At 46.3% G+C, this 25,000-nt stretch overlaps 1 protein-coding gene across 1 annotated transcript in view; it reads left to right on the forward strand.

Annotated features, from left to right (window-relative positions):
* The window catches only part of LOC147010439 (basement membrane-specific heparan sulfate proteoglycan core protein-like), a 57,764-nt gene that overhangs the window by 13,751 nt on the left and 19,013 nt on the right, over positions 1-25,000 (forward strand). Inside the window, exons 5-7 of the mRNA XM_085860184.1 lie at positions 16,957-17,181; positions 17,501-17,809; positions 18,454-18,753. Of these exons, the coding sequence (XP_085716310.1) occupies positions 16,957-17,181; positions 17,501-17,809; positions 18,454-18,753 (834 nt within the window). The remainder of the gene's footprint in view (positions 1-16,956; positions 17,182-17,500; positions 17,810-18,453; positions 18,754-25,000) is intronic.

Consider the following 25,000-nt stretch of genomic DNA (forward strand, 5'->3'; position numbering starts at 1 on the left):
CACGCCGGCGGGCGCGAAGACCGCAACACTGGTGTCAGGTCGTGCGATACAAATTCATCGCTCCTCGCGGCACTGGTATCGGAGAACAGGAAAACGGGCTCTCCTGTCTCCGGCCTAAATTCACGGGAATCGGTCCAGGGTGAGAGAAGCGACCCCCGATTCCCTCCAAATTACGAGCGAGCTAAATTAACCCTTCACGAGAAGCAAGATGGCGTCTCAAGGCGAGCGGGTGCCGGGTGGATTAGGTATGTGTAATAGTAATGTAGAATCCATGGCTCAGACGAGATCACCGTGCAAGAGAAACCCGTACCAGAAGGTTGGGAAAGGCATCGATGCAGTTCATCTGGTCGGTTTTTTATTATAACCCCACCGCTAAATGTAGTCAGTGGGAGTGGCCAGGGCAGGTGACAATACAGCACGTTATGGAACTTCGTGCAGAGCATAAATGACAAACTGGATTACAGGAATGCCGAAATGAAAGAAAGGAACAACGAAATGAAGAGAAATACGCAACAAATGGAAAATAAAAAAATGGATGGAAACGCACTCGAAGCGAAACCAAATGAAAGAAATGCGGGGTGAGATGCAGAGCATGGGCATAGGCCTGCAGGCAGGCATTATGGCAATGGCGAGGAGCGAAACGCGGACCACGGGCGAGAAAATGGCGCTGCCACGTGCTGGGACGAACGAGCTGGGGGGAGTGCAACGGCTGTCAGGCCCGCGGTCGGGGCGGGCGAGAAAATAATTGGGAGACGTGTAAGACGAGACACGAGGTAAAGAAGGTATTAGAAAAATTAAAAGAAAGCCAGGAGGAGACAGAGGAGGGATTGAAGGTCGAAACGGTGGAGTGTGACAAAAGACTTCAAGACATGAAGAGAGTTGATAAGCTGGGACTGGAGGGAAAACGGAGACAGAGGAACTGGGAAGACGGGTAGAAAACCACAAGCGCAAGCCGGAAGAACAGTTAGAAGCCAAAGCAAAGTCTGAGTGTGCGGAGATGAGAAAGGAATTGGAAAAGAAAGTTTCTGAGTTACAGAAACACCAAAACAAAGAGAGGGAACTACAAAACGAACTGAGAGTGTTAAAAGAGGAAAGGAAGAGAACGGAAAATGAAACTTAAGAAACCACACTGCACAGATCGAACAGCTGGAAGCGAAGGCCAGACTAAAGAATGAGGAACAAGAAAGAGTAATGAAGGAAGAACGAATGAGACAGGAGAAAGAAATCAGTCAGTTGAAAGAAATGACGAGATTGCAGAAGGAGGAACAAGAAAGACAGTGGAATAGAAAACTGAAAGAGTATGAATTTGAAACTGAACGACAAAAGGAAAAAAAATAGGTTTGAATACGAGGAGAAAGTAAAGGAGCAAGGAATGAAGCAGGAAGGAATAATCAGGAGATTGAAGGACACAACGAGATTGGAGAGGGAAGAACGAGAGGAACAATGGAATAGAAAACAAAAAGAACATGAATCTGAGGTTGACCAATTGAAAGAAAAGCTGAGGCTGGAGTACGAGATGGACAAAGAACAGCGAATGAAACACAAACAGGAGATTAACCAAATGAAGCAAACCATGAAACTGGAGAAGGAAGGACAGGAGAGGAAACGAGGAAGAGTCGTGAGAGAACAGCGAATGAAACACAGGAAGGAAATGAGCCAATTGAAAGAAACGATGAGATTGGAAAACAAAGAGCAGGGGGAACAGTGGGAAAGAAAACAACACTATGAGTGTGAAATTGAACAACTAAAACGGAGGGAGAACGAACAGCTAATGGGGCTCAGAGAGAAAGAACGACTCAGATGGGAAAGGAAAAGGAACCAGGAAGAGACAGAAAAAAGGAACCAGGAGAGAAAATGTATAGAGACACGGGAGACAGAAAAAATTGAGGGAAGACTGCACGATGAAGACGGGGTGAGTGACGCGCACACACACACGGAGGTAGTGGAGGACAATGGGGGTGAGCTGGCGGACTGTGTAGAGACCCAGTGCGAGCAGCTGGATGGCCTCCTCCAGGACCGAGGGGAGGGAGTATGCCCCCTTGAGGTGAGTCACGACCAGGTGAGTTCGGTCGTGCTTTGCGAGGTTGAGGGGACGGGTGCTGTGGACAGGTGCACGGAGAGCTTGGGGGGTATAGAGGCCCCGGAGACCCTTGTGGGGACACAAATCCCCAGTGTGGTTGTCCCTGTGTGTGTGGTGCAAGGTGTGAGTGCGTCCCCGTGTGTGGAAGCGACCCCGTGTGTGAGTGGTGTGGTGGCGAGTGTGCCGGAGTGTGTGCTTCCCAGCACGCCGTGTATGGATGAGGAACCGCGGTTGAGTGCCCCCGCGTGTATGAGTGAGGCACGGAGTATGGATGAGACACCGCGGTTGAGTGCCCCCGCGTGTGTGGATGAGGAACCGCGGGTGAGTGCCCCCGCGTGTGTGGATGAGGCACGGAGTGCGAGTGAGGCACCGCGGGTGAGTGCCCCCGCACGCGTGAGTGAACGGCCGTGTGCAAGGTCGCTGTGTGTAAGGGAGACCGTGTGTGTGAGAGAGCGGTATGAGAGGGAGATGTCGGTTGGCATGCGGGAGCACGCAGCCGCGTCTCCCGGTGTGAATGTGATGGAGTGGACTGTGTGCGTCGTAACACGCAGGTGTGCGTGGGTTGAATGGCGACGACGAAGGCGACATGTGAGGAAAGAAAGCCGAGTAGCGGCTGTAGTTGTTTCGCGGACCGTGCCGGGTTCACCCAGCAGTGAGCACGCGGTTCGTGCTGTGCAACGCACGAGACCACCACGTGCTCGCTTGCGAGAGTGAAGTCCCGGTCCGGAAACGCACGCGGTGGATTTGCCGATCCCGCGGACGGACAAAGTTTAGGCAGGTAAATGGATTTGGACCGGACGGGTTCTCCACGCGATCGTGTGTGTTCAGCTCCAACGGGCAAAGCACATGTGTTCGCGTGGGAAACCCCTCGAGACGTGGGGCTTGTGTTTCTTTTTTGCGCACGGTGACGCCATGGCTGCACGTGGGGTTGGAATCCGGCAGGAGGGGTATCTCTGCCGGATGGTCCCGTCCAAGGAGGGACGAGGAACACGTGCAGCTGCATGACGTCACGGGCAGGTGCAAAGTGCGCGAGCTCTGAGTTGCCGCGCAGGTGCTGCGCATGGAAAAAAAAAAAAAGCAAGCCTCACTTTCGGGTGTACAGGATTCCTGGGCAAGGGGTGAAAGACCCCCTTACCCTGGGCACAGGATGGAAACTAGTTAGGGGGAAGGGTTAGCTTAGTTAGACCGACTTCATGGGGCAGGGGTAAGTCCTCATGGGGTCCGTGGAATGGATTAGGTAGAGGGATTGTAGCCAGATTTAGGTTGGGAAATAAAATGATTTATTTGGAGACAGTGACAGACTTGTGAGTGTGTAGAGGGGACGTAGTTTAGCTACGTAGTGTTAAAAGGAACGTGCTATAGTTTAAGGGACGACGTGGGAGCACGAGTTAGTTAGGGGATGTAGTTAGGAGGATGGCAGAGTTCAGCGGTGTGTGTGTTGAAGAGTTGGTGAGTTGTGAGGTGAGTACTTGTTGAGTGAGTGAGGCCAGCGGGTCTGTGTGAGTGGGAGGAATGGGGAATGCATGGTGCGATGAGTGATTGGGGGAGGAGTGACTCCCGCCCAAGGGACCCCGGGGTCAGTATAAAGTGAGTTAGCTGGGTTAGTCAAATTGAAAAATGGAGGTCGTTTTGTTGTTGGTGGGAAAGTAGGCTCGAGACCCATTTGGAGGGGTGCAGGAGCCCTGTTGACGGGCTTGGGAGCGTGGCTGCGAAAGGTGAGTATCGCTGAGTGGGTACCCCGGGCACCAGGCTAGTCGGCCGCGGTAGGCTGCGGCCCATGGGGGCCGGGATAGAGTAGTGGGCACGGGTGCGCCTGCTTGGTGCGGGGGCCCGGGCGCCATTAGCCGCGTGGGCAGTGCTGTGGGCACGGGTGACCCTCGGAAAGGGGCCCGGGAGGCCGGCCTGCCACGTGTGCGTTTCAGGGAGGTGTTATGGGGGCACTCGGTGTTAGGGAGCTGGTAGGCTCGGAGGCAGTGTAGTGCCCGGGGGTGCCATAGCGGAGATTCGGGCAGAGGGTCGTGCCTGCCAAAGGGAGCCACGTGTCCTGAAGCCAGGAGACCGTGTGGAGGGCACGGAGAGAAAATTGGGGGCGAGGCCCGAAATTGTGAGGACACCAACACAGGCGACGGGAATCTGGGTTGTTAGAACCAATAGTTTAAGCGAGAGGCGCTTGTTGAAAGCCCCGGGGTAGTTTAACTGTTAAATGGTTAGGGTAGATTAGGAGATGTACCCCTCCGCACCATCCATCCCCTCGCTCTCGTTGTGGGCCACTGGACCCACTTTGGGTTAGATCGCCGAACTCTGGGGAGGCCATTCTGTGGCTTCATGGCCTCGGCACAGGACGTTAGCTCTCCCTTACTCCTCGGGGAAGGGAACGTAGGGGTTGGGAGTAGGCTAGGTGACAGGATAGGTTAGCCGAACAAGGACGATAAAGGGGGTTAGGGGACGATTTATAGTGGGGGAGTAAGAATAAAAACAACAAAAAAAATAAGTTGGGGCTAAATTGGTTTTTCACAAATTAAGGGAGTGGGTATGTACAGTGACAGGCAAAGGCTTATAGTTGGGAGGGAGACAGGTAGGTAGGTCCGAGCCCGCCCTTCCGAGTGGCCAGCACCACCGCACTCCCTCCACCAACCTCCACTGAACGGCAAAGGCTGGCCACTTCACTTCATCGGCTGGCCGTGTTTTACTCAAGGCGGAGGCCGGGCCAACCTCATCGGCAGCTGTGTGCTGCAAGGCCTGTGCCTGCCAGTTCATCTGCTAGCGGTTTTTTTTCTTCGAGGCCTGTGCCGGCCAGTTCGTCTGTGGGCTGAGTTTGCCTGCAGCGGCCTTCTTCTGCGGGCTGTGTTTGCCTGCTTGCCTTTGCCATGCCATGCCCACTGCCCACGTTCACCAGCCCCGCTCAATTTTGCTTTGCCCCCCCCTGTTCATTTCCATGTGCGCCAGGATCGTAAAAGCAACAGTTTGCAAGCTGCAAGAACTGCCCTGTTGGTAGCTACAACACGGGCCTGCAGTGGCGGCCCGTGCACCGTGTTTGTGTCCATGCATCCATTCGTTGTGCTCATTGCGTGTGCCACTTGAGCTGGCACGGAGACTGCGTTTGTGCAGCCCATGCACCGTTGTGGTTCACTGCATTCAGTTCAAACCGTTCATGCATCCATTCGTTGTGCTCATTGCGTGTGCCACTTGAGCTGGCACGGAGACTGCGTTGTGCAGCCCAAGCACCGTTGTGGTTCACTGAGTTCAGTTCAAAAGGGAAGGCCTTGGACTGCGTGTGAGCAGCCAGCCACGTTCCCTGTCACCTGCATTGTTTGAGTCAGAGACTGCATGTGGGCAGCCTGGCTCCCTGCTAACTGCTTTCTTTTGCAGAGTTCAATGATCCTGGGCCATGGTTTAGTGTAAGATTTGTAAGTTAAGGTTAAGATGTACTGTACATATGAGTGCGCCCCGGCATGTATGTCTTAGCGCCGGCAATTTTATTTAAGTCGTCCGTGTGAGTGAGTTTGTTTAGGTAGTTACGCAGCCCTCAGGTTATTTATTTTGGGGACACGAATACCATGAATGTCGCACTCAGGGATCCGTAGGTAAAGTGTACTAGGGGAAAACTACACATGATGGCACACGAAAATTTGACGACTCGGGACGAGTCTGTAAAAAGGGAAGGGGGTAGTGTTGTGGTTACCAGATTCGCAAACCACCATTCAGGTCCCTTAGGTGAGGTATCTCGGTAAGTGCATGTGTAGTTAGGCCCAAACCCGTTGTCTAGTGGGAATACATGTCATTTATACGTGCTGCGACTCTTCAGGATAGCCGTTTTTCTTTTACTATCTTTTATTTTTGGACCAATCGCCACCATCACAACCACAACAACATCCACCAACCACAACGCCGCTTCACCCCAGCCTCCCTGACCTCTACCGACGCACCGCGCCACCATCTCATCACCGTCATCTCGCGCCACTCATGGGCACCGATGCTGACTCGTGTAGGGCGCACGTTGAACAGCGTGTACAAAATCACGGATTTTCTGCTTCAAAACGGATCGAAAACGACACACGCCCACTTTTTGCCGTCCAATCGGTGAGCGAGGGGCGACTGGCCCCGCCCCCAGGGCGATCGATATATGCAAATTTGTGGATCAAAGCCTTCACGCCCACTTTTTGTCGGGCCAATGGGGAGCGAGTTGAAAGGTCAAAGGGAGGGGGTCAAAGGCGAAGTTACGGGGGATAAAAGGACGGTGTTCGCTCAGCAAAAGGGTAGTAAGAAGTCGGAACGAGGAAGAAGAGAGTCGCAAAGGAGAACGAGAACGAGAAGGAGTCGAGAACGAGAAGGAGTCGGAACGGAGGGGACGCAGTGTGGAAGACTGGAGCCCGGGCTGCAGTGGCTGGAGAAGCTGAAGAGAGTCGGACGAGGGGGTGCTCGCGCCGGTGCCAGGAGCTGCATGCCCGAGGGAGGCCGGCAGCGCGACCTGGCCGAGGTGGAGACGCACACCAGGGATAATAAAGCTCCTCTATACCCCGAGCATCAGCAACCCCCTCCTGTTTCCCCCCGCGCTGAGATAGTGCGACCAAGGGGGCCCCGTTCCCACCCCCTACCAGGCACTGTCCACGAGGCCCGCGGGTTGCGGGGCCATCGCCGCTCCGCGTCTCATCACCAGACGGGTAGGCCCGACCCGGTCTCGGCCTCAGGCCTGCCTCATTCTTGAGGGATGTTCTTTCCTTGGTTTTGGGTATGTGTTGTCGGCGCCGTCTGTGAAGTAGAATTGTATAAGTGTTGCCGTGTGCTCGGTAGTCGGTTATATATCTGCACTGTGTTTTCACTTTTATGTTTGCTTTTCGTGTAAATGGAATTGTGTTTTCTTTTTTTTGTGTGTGCATTTGGTGGAATTGTATTTGTGTGCTTCCCGTGTGCCGCGAATAAATGTGCTTTATTGTTGAACTGTTCTCCCGCTCGCTTCGTTTTTTCCCCCCATTGAACCCTCATATCTTGCTTCACGTAAAGGGTTGGTAGTGGGCTGAGTACGCCCATAATTAATCGAACCGTCGAGGTCGACGATAACACCGCCGGTTATTCTGATAGTACGGAACGGGTCGCTATGGCCCGTGTCCGAAGTCGACCTGCGGCGAGGTGCGACGCCCGGTCTACCCTCCGCGTGGGTACTTAGGTAGGTCGACCCGGCGAGCAACCCTATCCCACGCGGGGCTGATTGGCTCGATCGCGGTGAGATCGAAAGGTCCACCCGTGACTGGTTCCCCGGCGTTAGTCCGAGAGGGTCACGACTGATTGTCCGTCCGGTGGGCGACGTGCCGCGATTCGAGTTACGTGGCCGTCCGCACGCCGGCGGGCGCGAAGACCGCAACAATATATATATATATATATATATATATATATATATATATATATATATATATATATATATATATATATATATATATATATATATATATATATATATATATACCGGGCGTAGTGGCGTGCGCCTGTAATCCGGCTACTCGGAGGCTTGGGTTGGAGGATCGCTTGAGGACGGGGCTCTGCACTGGGCAGGGTGTAGAGCAGCCCGGAATCATGGCGAAACCCAAATCCTGATCCCTGTGTCGTAAGAGGCGACCAGGGTTGCGTCAGGAAGGGCATCCAGCGTAAAACCTGTGCCAAATCAGTATGCAGATCATAACGGATGATCCGCTGTGGCGACCCCTAACGGGAGCAGCTGAAAGACGAACAACATATATATATATATATATATATATATATATATATATATATATATATATATATATATATATATATATATATATATATATATATATATATCGGGCGTATAAAAAATAGTGTGATAGATCAAAACATTAGAAAGGAAACGAGAGTGGGAGCACTCAGGAGAGTGCAAAACCTCCGCCGCCAATACTGCTGGGTCACTCAAGTGAACCTTATATCTTATTCATTAAATATGATGTCAACAGTGCTGACAGAGTTATAGTTCTTTTCTCCAACATTTTTTTTGGGGTGGGGGGGGGGGTTGGAAACCACTTAAAACATGTAGAAATGCAAAAAAAAAGAAATCGAAATTTTGTTGAAAAAAAAGGTGCAAAAATTTTTTTTTCTCTACCAATTTTTTTTGGGGGGGTTGGAAATCACTTAAAACATGTAGAAATGCAAAAAAAAAATTTTTTTTTTCTCTAACAATTTTTTTTTTGGGGGGGGACTTTTTTGGGGGAGGGGTTGAAAATCACTTAAAACATGTAGAAATGCAAAAAAAAATTCTCTAACAATTTCTTTTGGGGGGGGACCAAGTCCAAGATTTAATGGCATGATCCTTGGAACATACCTAACCCCCCCCCCCCACCAAGTTTCGTCGAAATCCGTCTAGGAGTTTTTCCGTTATAAAAAAATTTAACATTTTCACGCTCACGCTCACGCTGACGCTCACGCCGGGGGTATCGCTATAGCTCTCTGTTCTTCGAACAGGCGAGCTAAAAATGGTATTTTTGCAGTATGTAATATTAAAATATTGTATTTTTGGGTGAGTAATATTAAAACATGGTATTTTTGAGTATGTTATATTAAAATATGGTAATTTTGCAGTATGTAATATTAAAATGTGATATTAAAATATGGTATTTTTGCAGTATGTAATATTAAAATATGGTATTTTTGCAGTATGTAATATTAAAATGTGATATTAAAATATGGTATTTTTGCAGTATGTTATATTAAAATGTGATATTAAAATATTGTATTTTTGCAGTATGTAATATTAAAATGTGATATTAAAATATGGTATTTTTGCAGTGTGTAATATTAAAATGTGATATTAAAATATGGTATTTTTGCAGTAGGTAATATTAAAATATGGTATTTTTGAGTGATTCATATTAAAATGGTAGTTTTACAGTATGTGATATTAAAACATGGTATTTTTGAGTATGTAATATTAAAATATGCTATTTTTGAGTATGTCATATTAAAATATGGTATTTTTGCAGTATGTAATATTAAAATATGTTATTTTTTCAGTATGTAATATTGAAATATGGTATTTTTGAGTGAGTAATATTAAAATGGTATTTTTACAGTATGTGATATTAAAACATGGTATTTTTGAGTGAGTAATATTAAAATGGTAGTTTTACAGTATGTGATATTAAAACATGGTATTTTTGAGTATGTAATATTAAAATATGGTATTTTTGCAGTATGTAATATTAATATATGGTATTTTTGCAGTATGTAATATTAAAATATGGTATTTTTGAGTGAGTAATATTCAAATGGTAGTTTTACAGTATGTGATATTAAAGTCAGGTCAGGTTCGATCTGTGACCTGCTACAGGTACCATGTAAACCTGTACTAACCTGTTCCATGGTCGGGTTGTCGGCGACTAAACCGTCTCCCCAACCAGGTTTTCTGGGGAGGAGGGTGTTTGGATATGGACACCCAGCAGGATTAAAAACAAAACCTGTCAAAGGGCGGAGGAGCTCCTTGTGAGCCAACAGTCATCCATATCTAGTGCCCAACTGTGTCTGCGGACGTCCTCCTGCAGTTGGGTTACTTCTTATTAGGAGGTTGGTGGCAGGATTTGCACTCCGGCCACCGTAAAACCCTTCATTCCGCAAAACACAAAAACGCAAAGAAATCTGAAAACCCACTCCGTGGGAGTACCTCCTGTGCAGCTTCCCTTCGCAGGGCAGCTCACTGGATGACGGGATTGGGGCAAAGCTTTCGGGACCCCCAATCTTTGATGATAGGAGGGAAACCACGGGGTAACATCCCTGGGTCAGATTGCGGGAGAGTGTGTCGGAGTGGTGCTGAGGTTTCGTCCACCAGACGGCGGTCTCCTTGGGTTAACCTGAGGCGGTCCCTTTGGGTGGGTGCCTGGAATGTCCTATCCCTAAGAGAGGATGATCACCTGTCTCTGTTATCATCTGAGCTCAAGCGTTTGGACATCGGGATTGCAGCTCTCTCTGAGGTTCGGAGACCGGATTGCGGCGAGATAATAGTGGGTGGTTACACCTACTATTGGTCTGGTCGCTCTGATGGTTACCATACCCAAGGAGTTGCTGCAGCTGTGTGCAATAAGCTGACCCCAATGATAATCGAGGTAACACCGGTCAACGAGCGTATTATGAGATTAAGGATTCGTCACTCCTTGGGTGTCATTTCCCTGGTCTCTGTTTATGCTCCAACTGAGGCGAGTGATCTCACCGTGAAGGATGCATTCTACGCCACACTCGAGTCTGTGGTTGATCAGTGCCCCAGACGAGATACACTTCTAGTATTGGGGGATTTCAATGCATCGACTGGAACTGATAGGGATGGTTATGAGGTGTATGTTGGTCCCCATGGGTCAGGAACTATGAACCAGAATAGCACTAAGTTCCTTGACTTTGCAAGAAGTCATGGACTTAGGGTGGCTGGTTCATGGTTTCAGCACCCACAAGCTCATCGCTGGACTTGGTATTCCAACGCTGGTGGTGTGGCAAAGGAGATTGACCATGTCCTCATTGACGGTCGTTGGAGGATGATCCAGAACTGCAGGGTCTACCGGAGTGCTCAGTTCCTCAATACTGACCACAGGCTTGTTGTAGCAACTCTAAAGCTGCACCTTAATTCCTGGAGAATGGTACCATCCCAGCCTAGGCTGGATGTTGGCAAGCTCAGGGATGAGAGAGTAGCTGAGGAGTTTGCGAACAGGCTGAGTCGACACTTGGGGGGTCTGGGTGCTTTGGGGGGTCCTGAAGAGTTGTGGAGCGCCTTCAAGACCACCGTCCTTGTTGTTGCCGGTGGATGTCTTGGAGCTCACCGCAGGGCAAAGAAGAATTTTGTCTCTCAAGGGACACTGGATACCATTGACCAGAGTCGCAGTGCCAGGCTGAATGGCAGAGCTGAGCTGTTCAGGGAGCTGAGGCGTAAAACTGTACGTGCACTGAGGGTGGACAAGGAGGCCTATGTGCGAGGAATCTGTGAGGGGGTAGAGCATCACCTGTGGACAGGTGATTCTCGTCCCGCTTACAGGGGAATTCGCGCATTACGTTCATCCAAGCCCATCCCTCGGAGCACTGCAGTTCGAGCAGAGAGTGGTAGGCTCTTGACAGAGGAGTCTGAAGTGAAGGCCCGCTGGGCCGGTTACTTTGAGCGGTTGTACCAGGCTGATCCCCCAGCTGTCGAGTTGGACGTCAAGGGTGTTACAATCCCTGTTGCTGACCCTCGAATCAACTGTGGTCCACCTTCGCTTGTGGAAACACGGGCTGCGGTGAACAAGTTGAAACGGGGCAAAGCTCCAGGGATCTGTGGCATCCATGCCGAACTTCTCGAGGCTGGTGGAAATGCTGCACTCGTGTCGTTGCATGCAGTTTTGTGCTCTGCCTGGAACACAGGCATCATCCCAACTGACTGGAAGAGGGGCCTTGTTGTCCCTCTCTGGAAAGGGAAGGGTGATCGTCAAGATTGCAACAACTACCGAGGGGTGACGCTGCTCTCATTGCCAGGCAAGGTCTTTGCTCGGATAATTCTTGATAGGGTTCGCCACCATCTGCTTGAGCACCAGCATCCAGAGCAGTCAGGCTTTACACCAAAGAGGTCAACGATTGACCGTATCCTTGCCCTTCGTGTCCTCACCGAACGCAGACGAGAGTTTCGGCAGGGGCTGCTCGCAGCCTATGTTGATCTCTGTAAAGCATTCGATTCAGTGAATCGGGATGTGCTCTGGAGTATTCCTGGTCTTCGTGGGGTGCCACCAAAACTGATCGATCCGATGTCTGAACTCTACTCTGGTACTGAGAGTGCTGTGAAGTGTGGTGGTACCATCTCTGACTTATTTCCAGTTGTTACTGGAGTTTGTCAGGGATGTGTACTGGCCCCCACACTTTTCAGCACTTGTATGGACTGGATTTTAGGGAGGATGTCGGAGAGATCAAGTTGCGGTGCATCGTTTGGGAATGTCAAGATCTCGGACCTTGCTTTTGCAGATGATGCAGTCATCTTTGCGGAGACTTTAGACATCCTTTTGGGGGCCCTCGAGGTGCTGAATGAGGAGTCGGAGCCGCTGGGATTATGGGTTTCTTGGGTCAAAACTAAGATCCAGGCTTTCGGTGACATCTTTGATGCTGCTGTCCTGTCTGTGTCTGTTTGTGGTGAGGATGTTGAGGTCGTGGAGAGATTCACTTACCTTGGCAGTGATATTCATGTCTCTGCTGGCTGCGAGTCAGAGGTCAATAGACGTCTGGGCCGGGCCTGGGGAGTCATGGATTCACTGGATCATGGGGTGTGGCGCTGCCGGTACCTGTGCGGGAGGACGAAAGTCCGAGTCTTCAGGTCCTTAGTACTTCCAGTCTTGCTCTATGGATGCGAGACTTGGACTCTGACCAAGGATCTGAGACGGAGACTTAATTCCTTTGGTACCAGGTCTCTTCGGAGAATCCTTGGCTATCGCTGGTCAGATTTTGTGTCCAACGAGCGGTTGCTGAGAGAAACTCGGATGAGATTTGTTACCTGCATAGTCCGTGAGCGTCAGTTGCGGCTGTATGGACATGTGGCTCGTTTTCCTGACGCTGATCCTGCTCACCAGATTCTCTCAGCGAGGGAGTCTCATGAGTGGAGGAGGCCAGTGGGCCGACCACGTGCCTCGTGGTTGCAGCAGGTTGACCATCATCTCAAGGAGATGGGGTTGGGCCTGGCATCTGCCTGGGGGATGACCAGACGGAGGCCCCTGGATTACCGGCGTAAAGTGGACGCAGCGACGCGCTGTTCTGGCACATGCTCCTATACCTGACCTGACCTGATATTAAAACATGGTATTTTTGAGTGAGTGATATTAAAATGGGAGTTTTACAGTATGTGATATTAAAACATTGTATTTTTGAGTATGTAATATTAAAACATGGTATTTTTGAGTATGTAATATTAAAACATGGTATTTTTGAGTATGTAATATTAAAACATGGTATTTTTGAGTATGTAATATTAAAACATGGTATTTTTGAGTATGTCATATTAAAATATGGTATTTTTGCAGTATGTCATATTAAAATGTGATATTAAAACATGGTATTTTTAAGTATGTCATATTAAAATATGGTATTTTTGAGTGATTCATATTAAAATGGTAGTTTTACAGTATGTGATATTAAAACATGGTATTTTTGCAGTATGTAATATTAAAATATGGTATTTTTGAGTGATTTATATTAAAATGGTAGTTTTACAGTATGTGATATTAAAACATGGTATTTTTGAGTATATAATATTAAAACATGGTATATTTAAGTATGTCATATTAAAATATGGTATTTTTGCAGTAGGTAATATTAAAATATGGTATTTTTGAGTGATTCATATTAAAATATGGTATTTTTGCAGTATGCAATATTAAAATGTGATATTAAAACATGGTATTTTTAAGTATGTCATGTTAAAATATGGTATTTTTGAGTGATTCATATTAAAATCGTAGTTTTACAGTATGTGATATTAAAACATGGTATTTTTGAGTATATAATATTAAAACATGGTATATTTAAGTATGTCATATTAAAATATGGTATTTTTGCAGTAGGTAATATTAAAATATGGTATTTTTGAGTGATTCATATTAAAATGGTAGTTTTACAGTATGTGATATTAAAACATGGTATTTTTGAGTATATAATATTAAAACATGGTATTTTTAAGTATGTCATATTAAAATATGGTATTTTTGCAGTAGGTAATATTAAAATATGGTATTTTTGAGTGATTCATATTAAAATGGTAGTTTTACAGTATGTGATATTAAAATATGGTATTTTTGAGTGATTCATATTAAAATGGTAGTTTTACAGTATGTGATATTAAAACATGGTATTTTTGAGTATATAATATTAAAACATGGTATTTTTATATACGTCATATTAAAATATGTTATTTTTGCAGTAGGTAATATTAAAATATGGTATTTTTGAGTGATTCATATTAAAATGGTAGTTTCACAGTATGTGATATTAAAATATGGTATTTTTGAGTGATTCATATTAAAATGGTAGTTTTACAGTATGTGATATTAAAACATGGTATTTTTGAGTATATAATATTAAAACATGGTATTTTTAAGTATGTCATACTAAAATATGTTATTTTTGCAGTAGGTAATATTAAAATATGGTATTTTTGAGTGATTCATATTAAAATGGTAGTTTTACAGTATGTGATATTAAAATATGGTATTTTTGAGTATATAATATTAAAACATGGTATTTTTAAGTATGTCATATTAAAATATGGTATTTTTGCAGTATGTAATATTAAAATATAGTATTTTTTCAGCCACACTGAATAAAACAAAATGTTTGTTATTGTGTATTGTGAATGAGTTCTCCACATTTTTCACACAAACTATATATTCGGTAAAAGCTAAGACTATAAACGATAATTTTTCATAACCAAAATCAGCATTACCTCACTCAGTTTTATCAATGATTGTTTAAAAAAAAAAAAAAAAAAAAAAGTTATTTTATGTTTCAGTCATATCATGACTCAGATTATGCAAAATACAAACCAAAACAAACTTACAATATTTGGGAGTCAGTCACATTGAAGATCTTTTATACACACCACATTGTGTGGTAATCTTTCCAACACCGTCCAATGCAAAAAAGTCAGTTTCTTGGGATTCAAATGGTCGACAGGATTGGTGAGTCTTTCGATGAGGTATTCACTGGGTCGACCGACACATGCGCGTGGTTCATGGAAAGTCCCGATAAGTCCCTCAACAATGTGCACCATGCCCAGATACCAGCAAGTAGGACAAACAATACAAATTGTTGAACAAAGAAACGGATCACGATTGTGGGCAACCGCACGTTTCCCTGAGATTACAATCATGGCCAACAGAAACACAAACAGTTAAAATGCATTTTATTTTATTTTTGTCTAAAAACGTCTAATTTTGTCCGATTTTTCTCAAGATTCTTAAGCTAAGTCAGTGACAGTCAAAAATGAAATCACAAAAAAATGACGAGAATAAATTGTGAGATAGTCCTTCAGGGTTTAGCTTTGATGAGGCCTCAAAGCATGGGAAATTAAAAAAAAATTGTTAATAAAATCAAAACCCGGGACTCCACAAACACACCACTTCCCTTATTATTCTCAAGAAGCACTCGTCTCTCCAAGAATCCACACGTACACCCACTACGTAACAACAGCCGACACACGCAACTTGGTGATCCGTGTACACAAAAGGCCTGTGAGGCCTGACAACTGACACTGAGCAAAAAAATGGTGGTGATTTGATTTGATGCCCTGCCCAGGTACAGAGGGACAGACAGACTGGAAACTGTCATGCCACTCTGTAGGTATGGGATAAAAAGTTCTCCACGTCCACTGGACAAATTTGGCATGAATCAGAGTCTCTAAACACAACAACTGCGGCGAGACACTGACTGGAACAGCTTTAGCACGGAGTGGGTGGGTGGTGGGGGACTAGATCTTTCTAAACACATGCATGATACGTTTTGTTACAAACGGGAATTACACATTTACATGAATATGTACGAGGAAACAACTCGTCTAATCCATTCCTATTGTACTCCCAAGACCAGATCCATAACAATATATACTCACACACTGATTTGTCTGTCGCTACCCTAAAAAGAAAGAAGGCAAACAGGATTCTGTTACGTGTTATAACCTGTATTATGTGGCCGCATCTATCATGTGGTTACGTTGGTGACAATCACAAAATGCATAAGATAAGATCATTTTTTGTAATCAGTCCGAGTCAGAACATGGATTATTATCATTCCGTGGTATGAGCGAATGTACTCGGTGAGGGATTCAATGTTCTCTGTCGTGGGGAGAAGCGCAGTAAGAATCAAGGTGTGGTTTTGGATAGGATGTTGGCACAACAGGTGGTGGATGTTGTCAGGTTGAGTGAGAGACCGAAATAGGTGAAGGTGATTGTTGAGGGGGATTTGTTGAATATCATTTCAGGATGTGTACCTCAGGTGCGACACCAGAATAGCTGGAAAGGTGTGGAGAACCTGCTGAAAGGTTTTACCAGAATGTGATGGAGTGGTTTGTGAAGGTTATTTGAATGAGCATGGCTTGAACGTTTTGGTTCTTGAAATGGGCGGTTATCAAGGAGGACGTGGTGATGAATGCTATGGGACCAGAAATCAGGGAGGAAGAATAATTTTTAGAGACAGCAGAGGATTGGGATGGATTAAGGTTTTGGTAAGAGGGAAGAACATATAAGGACGTCTTTAAAAGTGGATTATACAGGAAACTGATCGATTATTCCCTCTTGATGGAGGCAGAGAGACGGGTATCGGATGGGGTTTCCAGTGAGCCAGCATAGCTGATGTTAAATTGGAAGCTGCTCCAGAACGGGAGATATCAAAATGGGAACAAGAATAAAGACATTAGGGTGTGGATGTTACAGGCTGCTCATGTGGTCAGTTTCGAGGCAGAGTTTGGTTGGACTATGCAAAGTCAGGCTGCAAGGAAGGGATCGAAGGGAAGTGAGGAACCTGAATGAGGCCTTGTTGGGAGCAGCAGCTAAGATGTGTGGTGAAACTAAAGAAGGGAAGATGAAACGTGAGGAGCAGTGGTGGTGGTGGCTTAGGATGCAAAAAGACAAAAAAAGCCACAAAAATGATTTCAAGGTAATAGGTAGGTGGACAGCAGGTGAAGGTAAGGGGAGACAAAAAAAAAAGAAGACGCAGAGGTGAGACAGGAGTATAGAGGGTGGTGGGCCAGGTTACACTCGAAAGAGAGTGACAAGGTTATTTGTAAAGAGGTAATTAGAAAGAAAGTGCGATAAGGGATGTTAAGGCGATTAAAATGTCAATGCACTGGTGTTCCTTGGGATTTATTACATTCCCTCATTTCCTCTCCCTAGCCGCTCCAAAGGTCCGGATGGAAAATGACGCTCCATCTGCAGTCACTCTCATTTGTGATGACATACCCAGATATTCACATGTAGAGTGGAAAAAGGACAACACAAGCAACAAGGAGACGTTTTCGGACAAGCTGAAAATCTCTCCCGTTTCTCGAGAGGACACAGGAAACTACACTTGCGAAGTAGACGGAGACCAGAGTGAACCAGTTTTCTTGGAACTTCTCCGTGAGATATTTTACTTTTCAAATTTTATACACAGTTTCACTAACATCCAGTTACACACACGTTATTGAAATGTAACAAGATAATTTGTCAGGACGACACTAAAGACAAATAAATTGAGACAAATTAATGGAAAGTGACCTGAGTCCAATGTTTGTGTTGAGGTAACATAAGCAATATGACATTTAACAAAGAAGTTCCTTCCAAAATGGTTCCAATTACTGCAGAGATTGAAATACAAGATGAACTTACCTTCTAATTCTGACTTTGTCTACCTTTCTTTGTTTCTGTCATTGTCCTCTGACCTCATGCCTTCCCGCAGCATCCAAGCCATTCATAAAACCCAGCACATATGGAATGCAGATGGGGTCCAACCTCTCCCTCGAATGCAGAAATGTTTCTCCCAAAAGTGCAAGAGTGGCATGGAAGAGAGATGGACACATCGTAGCGAACAATTCAACCTCATTTTCAAATCTCAGGAGCTCATACTCAGACAGTCTTCGACTGTCCGACGATGGACACACTCTCATATTCGATAACCTATCTCGCAGCGACAACGGAATTTACAACTGCATGGCGAAGACTCCTTATGGGTCTTCCTCGAGTGAGGACTTCTCTGTGGACACTGCCTGTGAGTATGTAACCCTCCACACCTGTGCACATGGTCATGTAACGTGCTGTCAGGGCATAATGGATTAATCCACATCATTATTGCTTTTGGAAAATGTGCAAATATGGGATGAAGTGGTTTGATGAAGAACAATAACAAAGAGGGGTTTAGACGTTGTGAGGCCAAGGGGGATTTGGAAAGCAGAGAAGGGGCACGTGGGCAGTGAGCCAATAAGCGGAATGCAGTCGAGTTGCGTGCCTTACATTTTGTCTGTTGGTCCATTAACAAATGCCAGAGCAGACACTGAATGTCCCCCTCCAATACACAGTTCAAAAATCGAAGTTTCACAAACTGTTGGAACAGTGTAAACCGAATAGTCGAGAAACGTTCTGTTTGTGCAGATGCTGGGACATAGAACGAACAAGCACACAAATACTTTAAATATCTCGCACATTAACAGGCTTATTGAGGTATGTTATAAGATTTGAAGCAATTAATGAACATAATCACCCAAACTTTTGGCCATTATATTAAATTATTAACAACAAGATCATCGTTGCATTCATATGGCTATGTGCATGCACCAAACACAAACAGTATGAAGAAAAGGTCAAATGGTCCATGATGTACCGCTTGAAGAATGTCTATTTATTTGTCCGCCTTAGATGGTCCACTGGATGTGACCGTCTGCGTTCGCATCAGCACCGGGGAAGAACATTGCTCCACATCGAACAAGCCTTCAAAACCGGTGCCGATCCTTTCCTCCACTTCATTCACACTAAACTGCACATTCGACTCCAAGCCACACAAAGACCATAAATGGAAGGTTCCAGGTGGGAAAGTGAAAACGAACCAAATTGAGGTGAAGCAGCCACGGAAGGCTGACTCAGGACCTTACACGTGCGAGGTGTGGAACGAAGTGACCGGCAAAGGGGCCAACGTGAGCATCTCCATTGTTGTCTGGGGTAAGTTCGGGAGGGGTGCATGGGCATAAGGAGAGGTAAAAATTGAAATCTGCAAAAAAATTGCAGATATTGCAACCATTTTTAAAGATGATCATAGTTTCCAGTTGAAATGTTCGGTGGCATTCCTTCCTGCGGTCATTTTCAATGTTGAATACGTTGTCCTGTCTCAGTCACTGTTCCTCATAATCCCGATGGATGAGTTATTAATCATTCGACAGTGCCTTTCATTGTGCCAATTCTGATTAGTCCGTGCATCGCTCCATTATCACATGCAGCACAGAACTTTTAATGGTAGTCTTCATCTAAAAAGTTTGTTGTTTGATCGGATTACTCGGCACAGGTTGATTTAGCGTGATCAGTAAAACAAACAATAAGCATATTTAGGATATATTTGAGCGGCCGGTGATGGAACTTTAATCAAACCACGGTTTACATCTTGCAAGCTTTGCTGATATTTATATTCTCACTTATGATGTGAACTGACGTATATTAGAGAGCGAAAGGGTGCAAAACAAAATAGCTTTTTAGAAAAACAATGAGTAAACTGACCTTGATGTGGTGAGAATGTCCTCAAACCTGGGCTTCCTGATAGGACTTACCGATGACCTTCACCATCTGGACTCTACAGGTGCTGGACACACCAGGTGTTACCAAAACTCTAATCCTGTGGCCGTCAGACAAATGTTCTCAGCCTCTAGGAGGAGCACAATTGTTAAAAATGGACTTCTCATTCTGGAAAACATCTCAGTAGCACCTGGTCAGTGCAAGATGGTCCGTGGATGATGGTGAAATTGATGTGCTTCCCAGACTGTTGCTCTGAAAACAGCTCATCAAAGAAAGATACAGTTCGGTTTTTCTGTTGTTCGTGATACTTGCCCAGTTTTTGATCTTCTCCAGATTGGCAGACAGAGGAGAAGGTGAGGTTAATTCACAAGGTGACGGACATTAGATTGTCAAACGAAGAACCGAGTTGCCTGCAAAACCGAATGTGAATTCTTTTTTGTTGTTGTGGCACACAATTCAGTGATGCAGAACAGAATGGGCATGAGTAGACCACCCTGGAAGATTGTGGATAAATTAATGTCCGAGGTGAACATGTTGAATGGACGAAGCCTGAGAGTCATGAGCACGGTTGACTAGAGGTACAAGTTGCAAAGATCATTCGCCAGACTGGATCAAATTCATTGAGAGAGACAGCGGAGCTCAATTGGTTTTCTTCTTGCCACTGAACTTTCACATCTGGGTTCACTCCCCAATAAGGTCAGACTTAACTCCAAACTGCCGTTTTGATGCAGTGCCTGAAACATGATGATGTTAAGACTCAGAATAAGTCAACTTTTGGATGATATCAAGCCAGATCTGTCGACCAAGTAGTCTCAAGAGTCGAGTCTCGAATAAATAATTTTTAATCCACAGCATCGGTAATTACAATGGCACTCTGGAGAGCGCATACCTCCGCCAGGTTGAACAGTTTATGTTTTTTATCCCACTGACGGGCCAAATCTGTATCCGGACCTGAACCAGAATCGAGCAGCTTGTTCTTGTTACCTACCCAACTCATCGACCAAGTTTTGTCAAAATCGGTCCACAACGTTTTGAGATATCATGCTACTGATCGTGTTTGGCTCCCATCTCTCAATGAATCATGCCTGGTGTTGGCTTAGTGGTTAGGGTGGTAGGTTTTGGATCTTTGGGTCCTGAGCTCAAGTCCCGCTCAGCTGTTGAATTAATACCAGGTGGGGTTAACTCGGCCTGTCATCCTTCCGAGGTCGGCAAAATGAGTGCCAGCTTGCTGGTATACTGTGTCGGAGTGGCGACCCGTCCAGGATTGTGCCCAATATCCAAGGAGACTGCTTGGACAACACCAACGCTTTGCACAGAGTATGGTCCCAATCTCGTCGTGCTCCTCTCAATGGTGAAGAATCACTTAAAAACTCATATCCGGATCCTGATTCGGATCTTCACCAAAACCGGATCAATTAGTCCTTTTCACATACTCAACCTGTGCACCAGATTTCGACCGAATCCGTCCATAACTTTTTCAAATATCCTGCTCACAGACAGACAGAGCGGTGAAAACACAACCTTCGTCCACACTGCCTCCTTGTCCCATTGAGTCTTCGGCCTTCAGGATCTCGAGTCGAGTTGAGAGTCCAAAAACAAATGACTCGTGTCGAAGTCCTTCACCGAGTGCTGCAGGCCTGCATGAAGATCCCACAATATCTTTCAAAAAGGAGTCGGTCATTGCGTGCCAGCCCCCTCGGCCAAACGCATGGTCAGCATGCGGTCTGTACGTCGAAGACCGGTCGATTAATTGACTAGGTTAGTGAGGCGTGGGTAAAGCGAAGGTGCAATGAATGAACCAAATCAAATGGCCTCCTCTTGCGTCCGTGCCCACCCTTGTACAAATGTACTACCTCCACCTGTCCAGTTGACTAGTTCATTGAGGAGAGTGAAATGGATACACACAGAAAGCAATGTTTTATTCCTTATTTTTTTAATACATACCGGGAAATTACAGACCACTGCAGCCAGTACAGCCGTTGGTGTTGTTCCAGGAGGCAGCTGCAGCTTTAAAAGGTAGTTACTCTGAAACAATGTTGGTGATTTGCACCAACAAACAAACTTTTCGAGACTTACCCTGCTGTTGCTATGGCAACAGACAAGCTTTGCGTTTGTTTCCCCCATTTTCCGATGAGTCACATTCATTCCAGTTTAACACACTCAGCACTTGCTTTGTTCTCATTCCACAAACGACAATTCTCGCACTCTTGTCAACAATGGATTTAAGAACCGAGCTGTTCGTGATGGAATCGGACCTTTGTCCTGAACGCGTGACTGGCACACTCAAGAGGAAACATGAGGATAAAGCATGCTCACTTGCTCACTCACACTCACCAAAGGGCCTGTGTTGGGGTCCCACAATGTCTTCCACAAGGAGCAGGTCATTGTGTGCCAGTACCCTGGCCAAATTCCCCTACGTGTGTGTAAATGTTAAGTTTGATGGTAAGAATGTCATAGATACGTTTGTGAGGTGTGGATGGAGAACAGGTGCACTGCACAGGTAAGGTACACTCTCCACACTGAAAGCACACAGGAACAGTTTATCCATGATCAAGGATCACACGATGCATAAAACTGCACAAAATTAAATAAACCTTGTACTGGGTCAATGAAGACCATGAAACGGTGCAACACACCCAACACCACTCTTATTTGGGCTTCCGTGCACCCATACCACCACTCAAGCTGGGTTGAAAACCCTGCAGCTCTGACCCGCGGTGTGTTCCGTTATCAAGCAGCTTGCCATCGCTTTCCGAGCCGGTCGTTCCGTAGCATTTGTACGTGATGTCTTTGTCCCCCCCGTTGTTCAACTCCTCCGTGAGTCGAAACAACACACACGTCCCCTCTTGCTCACTTACATCAATATAAACGGCTTGTCAACCTCAAACAACGAAGAGGAAGAAGAAGAATACGAAGAGAAGAAAAGGAAGTTGAAGAGGAGGAGTAAGAGGAAGTGGAATAAGCAGAAGATGAAGAAGAAGTTGAAGAAGAGCAGTAAGAAGAAGAAGAAGAACTCCGTTCATGTCTTCAGTGTGAGGCGACCGAGGAAGTTTTTTCCTTGGCTCGGGGCACGATCCTGGACGTAGGGCACGTTCACGTCTCCACTCTGACGTGGGAGACTCGAATGGATCATTCTTCTCAGGAAGATGGAACTCATTTTATCAACCTCGAAGGATGACACATAACAGGAGCTCAAATTGAGGACTTTACATCAAGATCTTAAGGATAGCCCCCTTTATGTACAGGACAAAGAGCGTCGGTGCGGCTGAAGAAGTCTCTTGGGAAGAGTTGCACTGGGTGGTTTTTGCCTTTGCCTTCGCAGCAGCAGTCGGGGCAGGAATTCGAAACTTGGCCACGGTGCCGGCGATAGCTCGCCTACTCTTCTACACCACGGGATCTTTAACGTCCACCAACTAATGTTGTGAGATGCGACGCCCGGTTCACATCCATCCGAGGAACCACACAACACACACACATATACACACCACACACAAACACCACACACACACATACACACCACACACACCACACACAAACACACCACGCACACACACGCACAACACACCACACATACACACACCCCACACACCACACACACACAAACACACCACACACATGCTCACACACACCCCACACAACACAACACACAAACACATACCCACAACACACACACCACACATACACACACAACACACACACACACACTGTTGACAGTTTAACACCTGGGTCAGGATTCAAACCCAGGACACACAGATCATTGGAGAGTGCACGAACCTCGAGACCGACCTGCCAGCCTCCCCAGTCATCCTGACGCGGGAAAATAACAACAGGTGAACAAAAAGGAAAATCAACGACAAAGTGCCATTGTGAGTGAGGTCGAGGGGAAGAGGATGATGCAACCCGTGGGACGAGCTCGGTTCCTCATTGTACATCCGATTTAAAAAGTCTCGAACATGACGTCATTCCCACGGATTAATCCCAGATCCTCATTCCCACGCTGAACCTCCCAACGTCTGCACGTGCTCAGATGAGTGCCGAGTCTCGCTTGGGAACGTTGCTTATGCACCGCCTCGATCTCAAACTACACCTTTCTTCTCGAATCTCGATCTCAAGACCCTCATCGACGCAGAGCAGGGGGTTCCCAAAGCCGGGGTCACGACCCGAGGTTGGAAATCCCACATTTTGAAGGAGAGTTTTTCATGTCCGAAGACGTTGTTCCGATAATTGTTTTTACCGTTTGGGAACAACTGGCCTCGTGGTTCGCACACACTCGCTCGCACACACACACGCACACTCACTCGCACACACTCGCTCGCACACACACACACGCACGCACACACACACACGCACACTCACTCGCACACACACACACACACACTCGCTCGCACACACACACGCACACACTCGCTCGCACACACACACACACACTCGCTCGCACACTCACTCGCACCACTCGCTCGCACACTCACTCGCACCACTCGCTCGCACACACACACACACGCGCGCACATACACACGCACACACATACACACACACACTGACACACACACACACACACACACACACACACACACACACACACACACACACACACACATACACACACACTCACACATACACACACACACACACATACACACACACACACACACACACACACACACACACACACGCTTCCAAGCTGTCTAACCAGGGTTCGAATCCCGAACCGGCTATAAACTACCATCCTGGTGTTTTACAGGCAAGGCCGTTTATCAATGGATGTTCCGTCCCTCGGATGGACGTGAAACGTCCCGTGTGCCGTCATTCGTCGGTGGACGTTAAACATCCCACGGAGTGCTTCGCGAAGAGGTGGGCGAGCTCACCACGGCCAAGGTCAAAATTCCTCTCAGGAATAACTCGTCAAACGTCAGGCCTGTTCCTCCGGTTCGTGAAGACCTGGGCCAAGCTTCGCCTGCCTCCAACAACGTGGGACAATGGAGGCCGTTAAACAAGTCGTCCCCTGCAGGGCAGTTGAAAAAAGTGGGGTTCATGACGTGGTCACGGTGTCGAAACGTGGTGACGTAGTCTCGAAACGAGGTGACGTCGTGTCGAAACGAGGTGACGTCGTGTCGAAACGTGATGACGTCGTGTCGAAACGTGGTCACGAGCTCTTCGTCAAGTCCGAGGGATTGTTTTTTCCTTTCCTCGAGGAAATTTTAACGAACGGTAAGTAGATCAAAGGGGGTTTGAGTCACGGGACGAGTTCGAGGAGAAGTGAAACAAGAGAAACGAGAAGCTGAGGTTTTGCAAGTTAAAGTTTTGTCGATTTTTGACCTTCAGCCGATTTGTCATCGAATGTCACATGATATTTACCCTCACTGAAGGAGATGGCGTTGCGTTTGTTTGTTTGTTTGTTCACACAGAACTTTTGTGTTTTTCTCCGCAACCGCTTGTTCGATTGAGACGAATTTTTAGCCATTGTTGCGACGACTCGTGTATAATGTTTTAATGATTATGACGTCATAGGTCACGTGATGTAGCAGCCAAGTTGGAAAAACTAAAAACTTTGGACCTCTGTATTCTGAAACTGCACCAAGGACAAAAATTGAAACTTGGCACACAGAAAGTACTCCTCATGGGGAATAAGTTTGATTTTTTTTTTGAAGATGTCATAGGTGCCTTCGTTATGACGTCATAATTG

This window comes from Eptatretus burgeri, chromosome 16 (genome assembly GCF_056783735.1).
Source record: "Eptatretus burgeri isolate ZD-2024b chromosome 16, Ebu_testis_v1, whole genome shotgun sequence".
In the NCBI taxonomy this organism is placed as follows: Eukaryota; Metazoa; Chordata; class Myxini; order Myxiniformes; family Myxinidae; genus Eptatretus; species Eptatretus burgeri.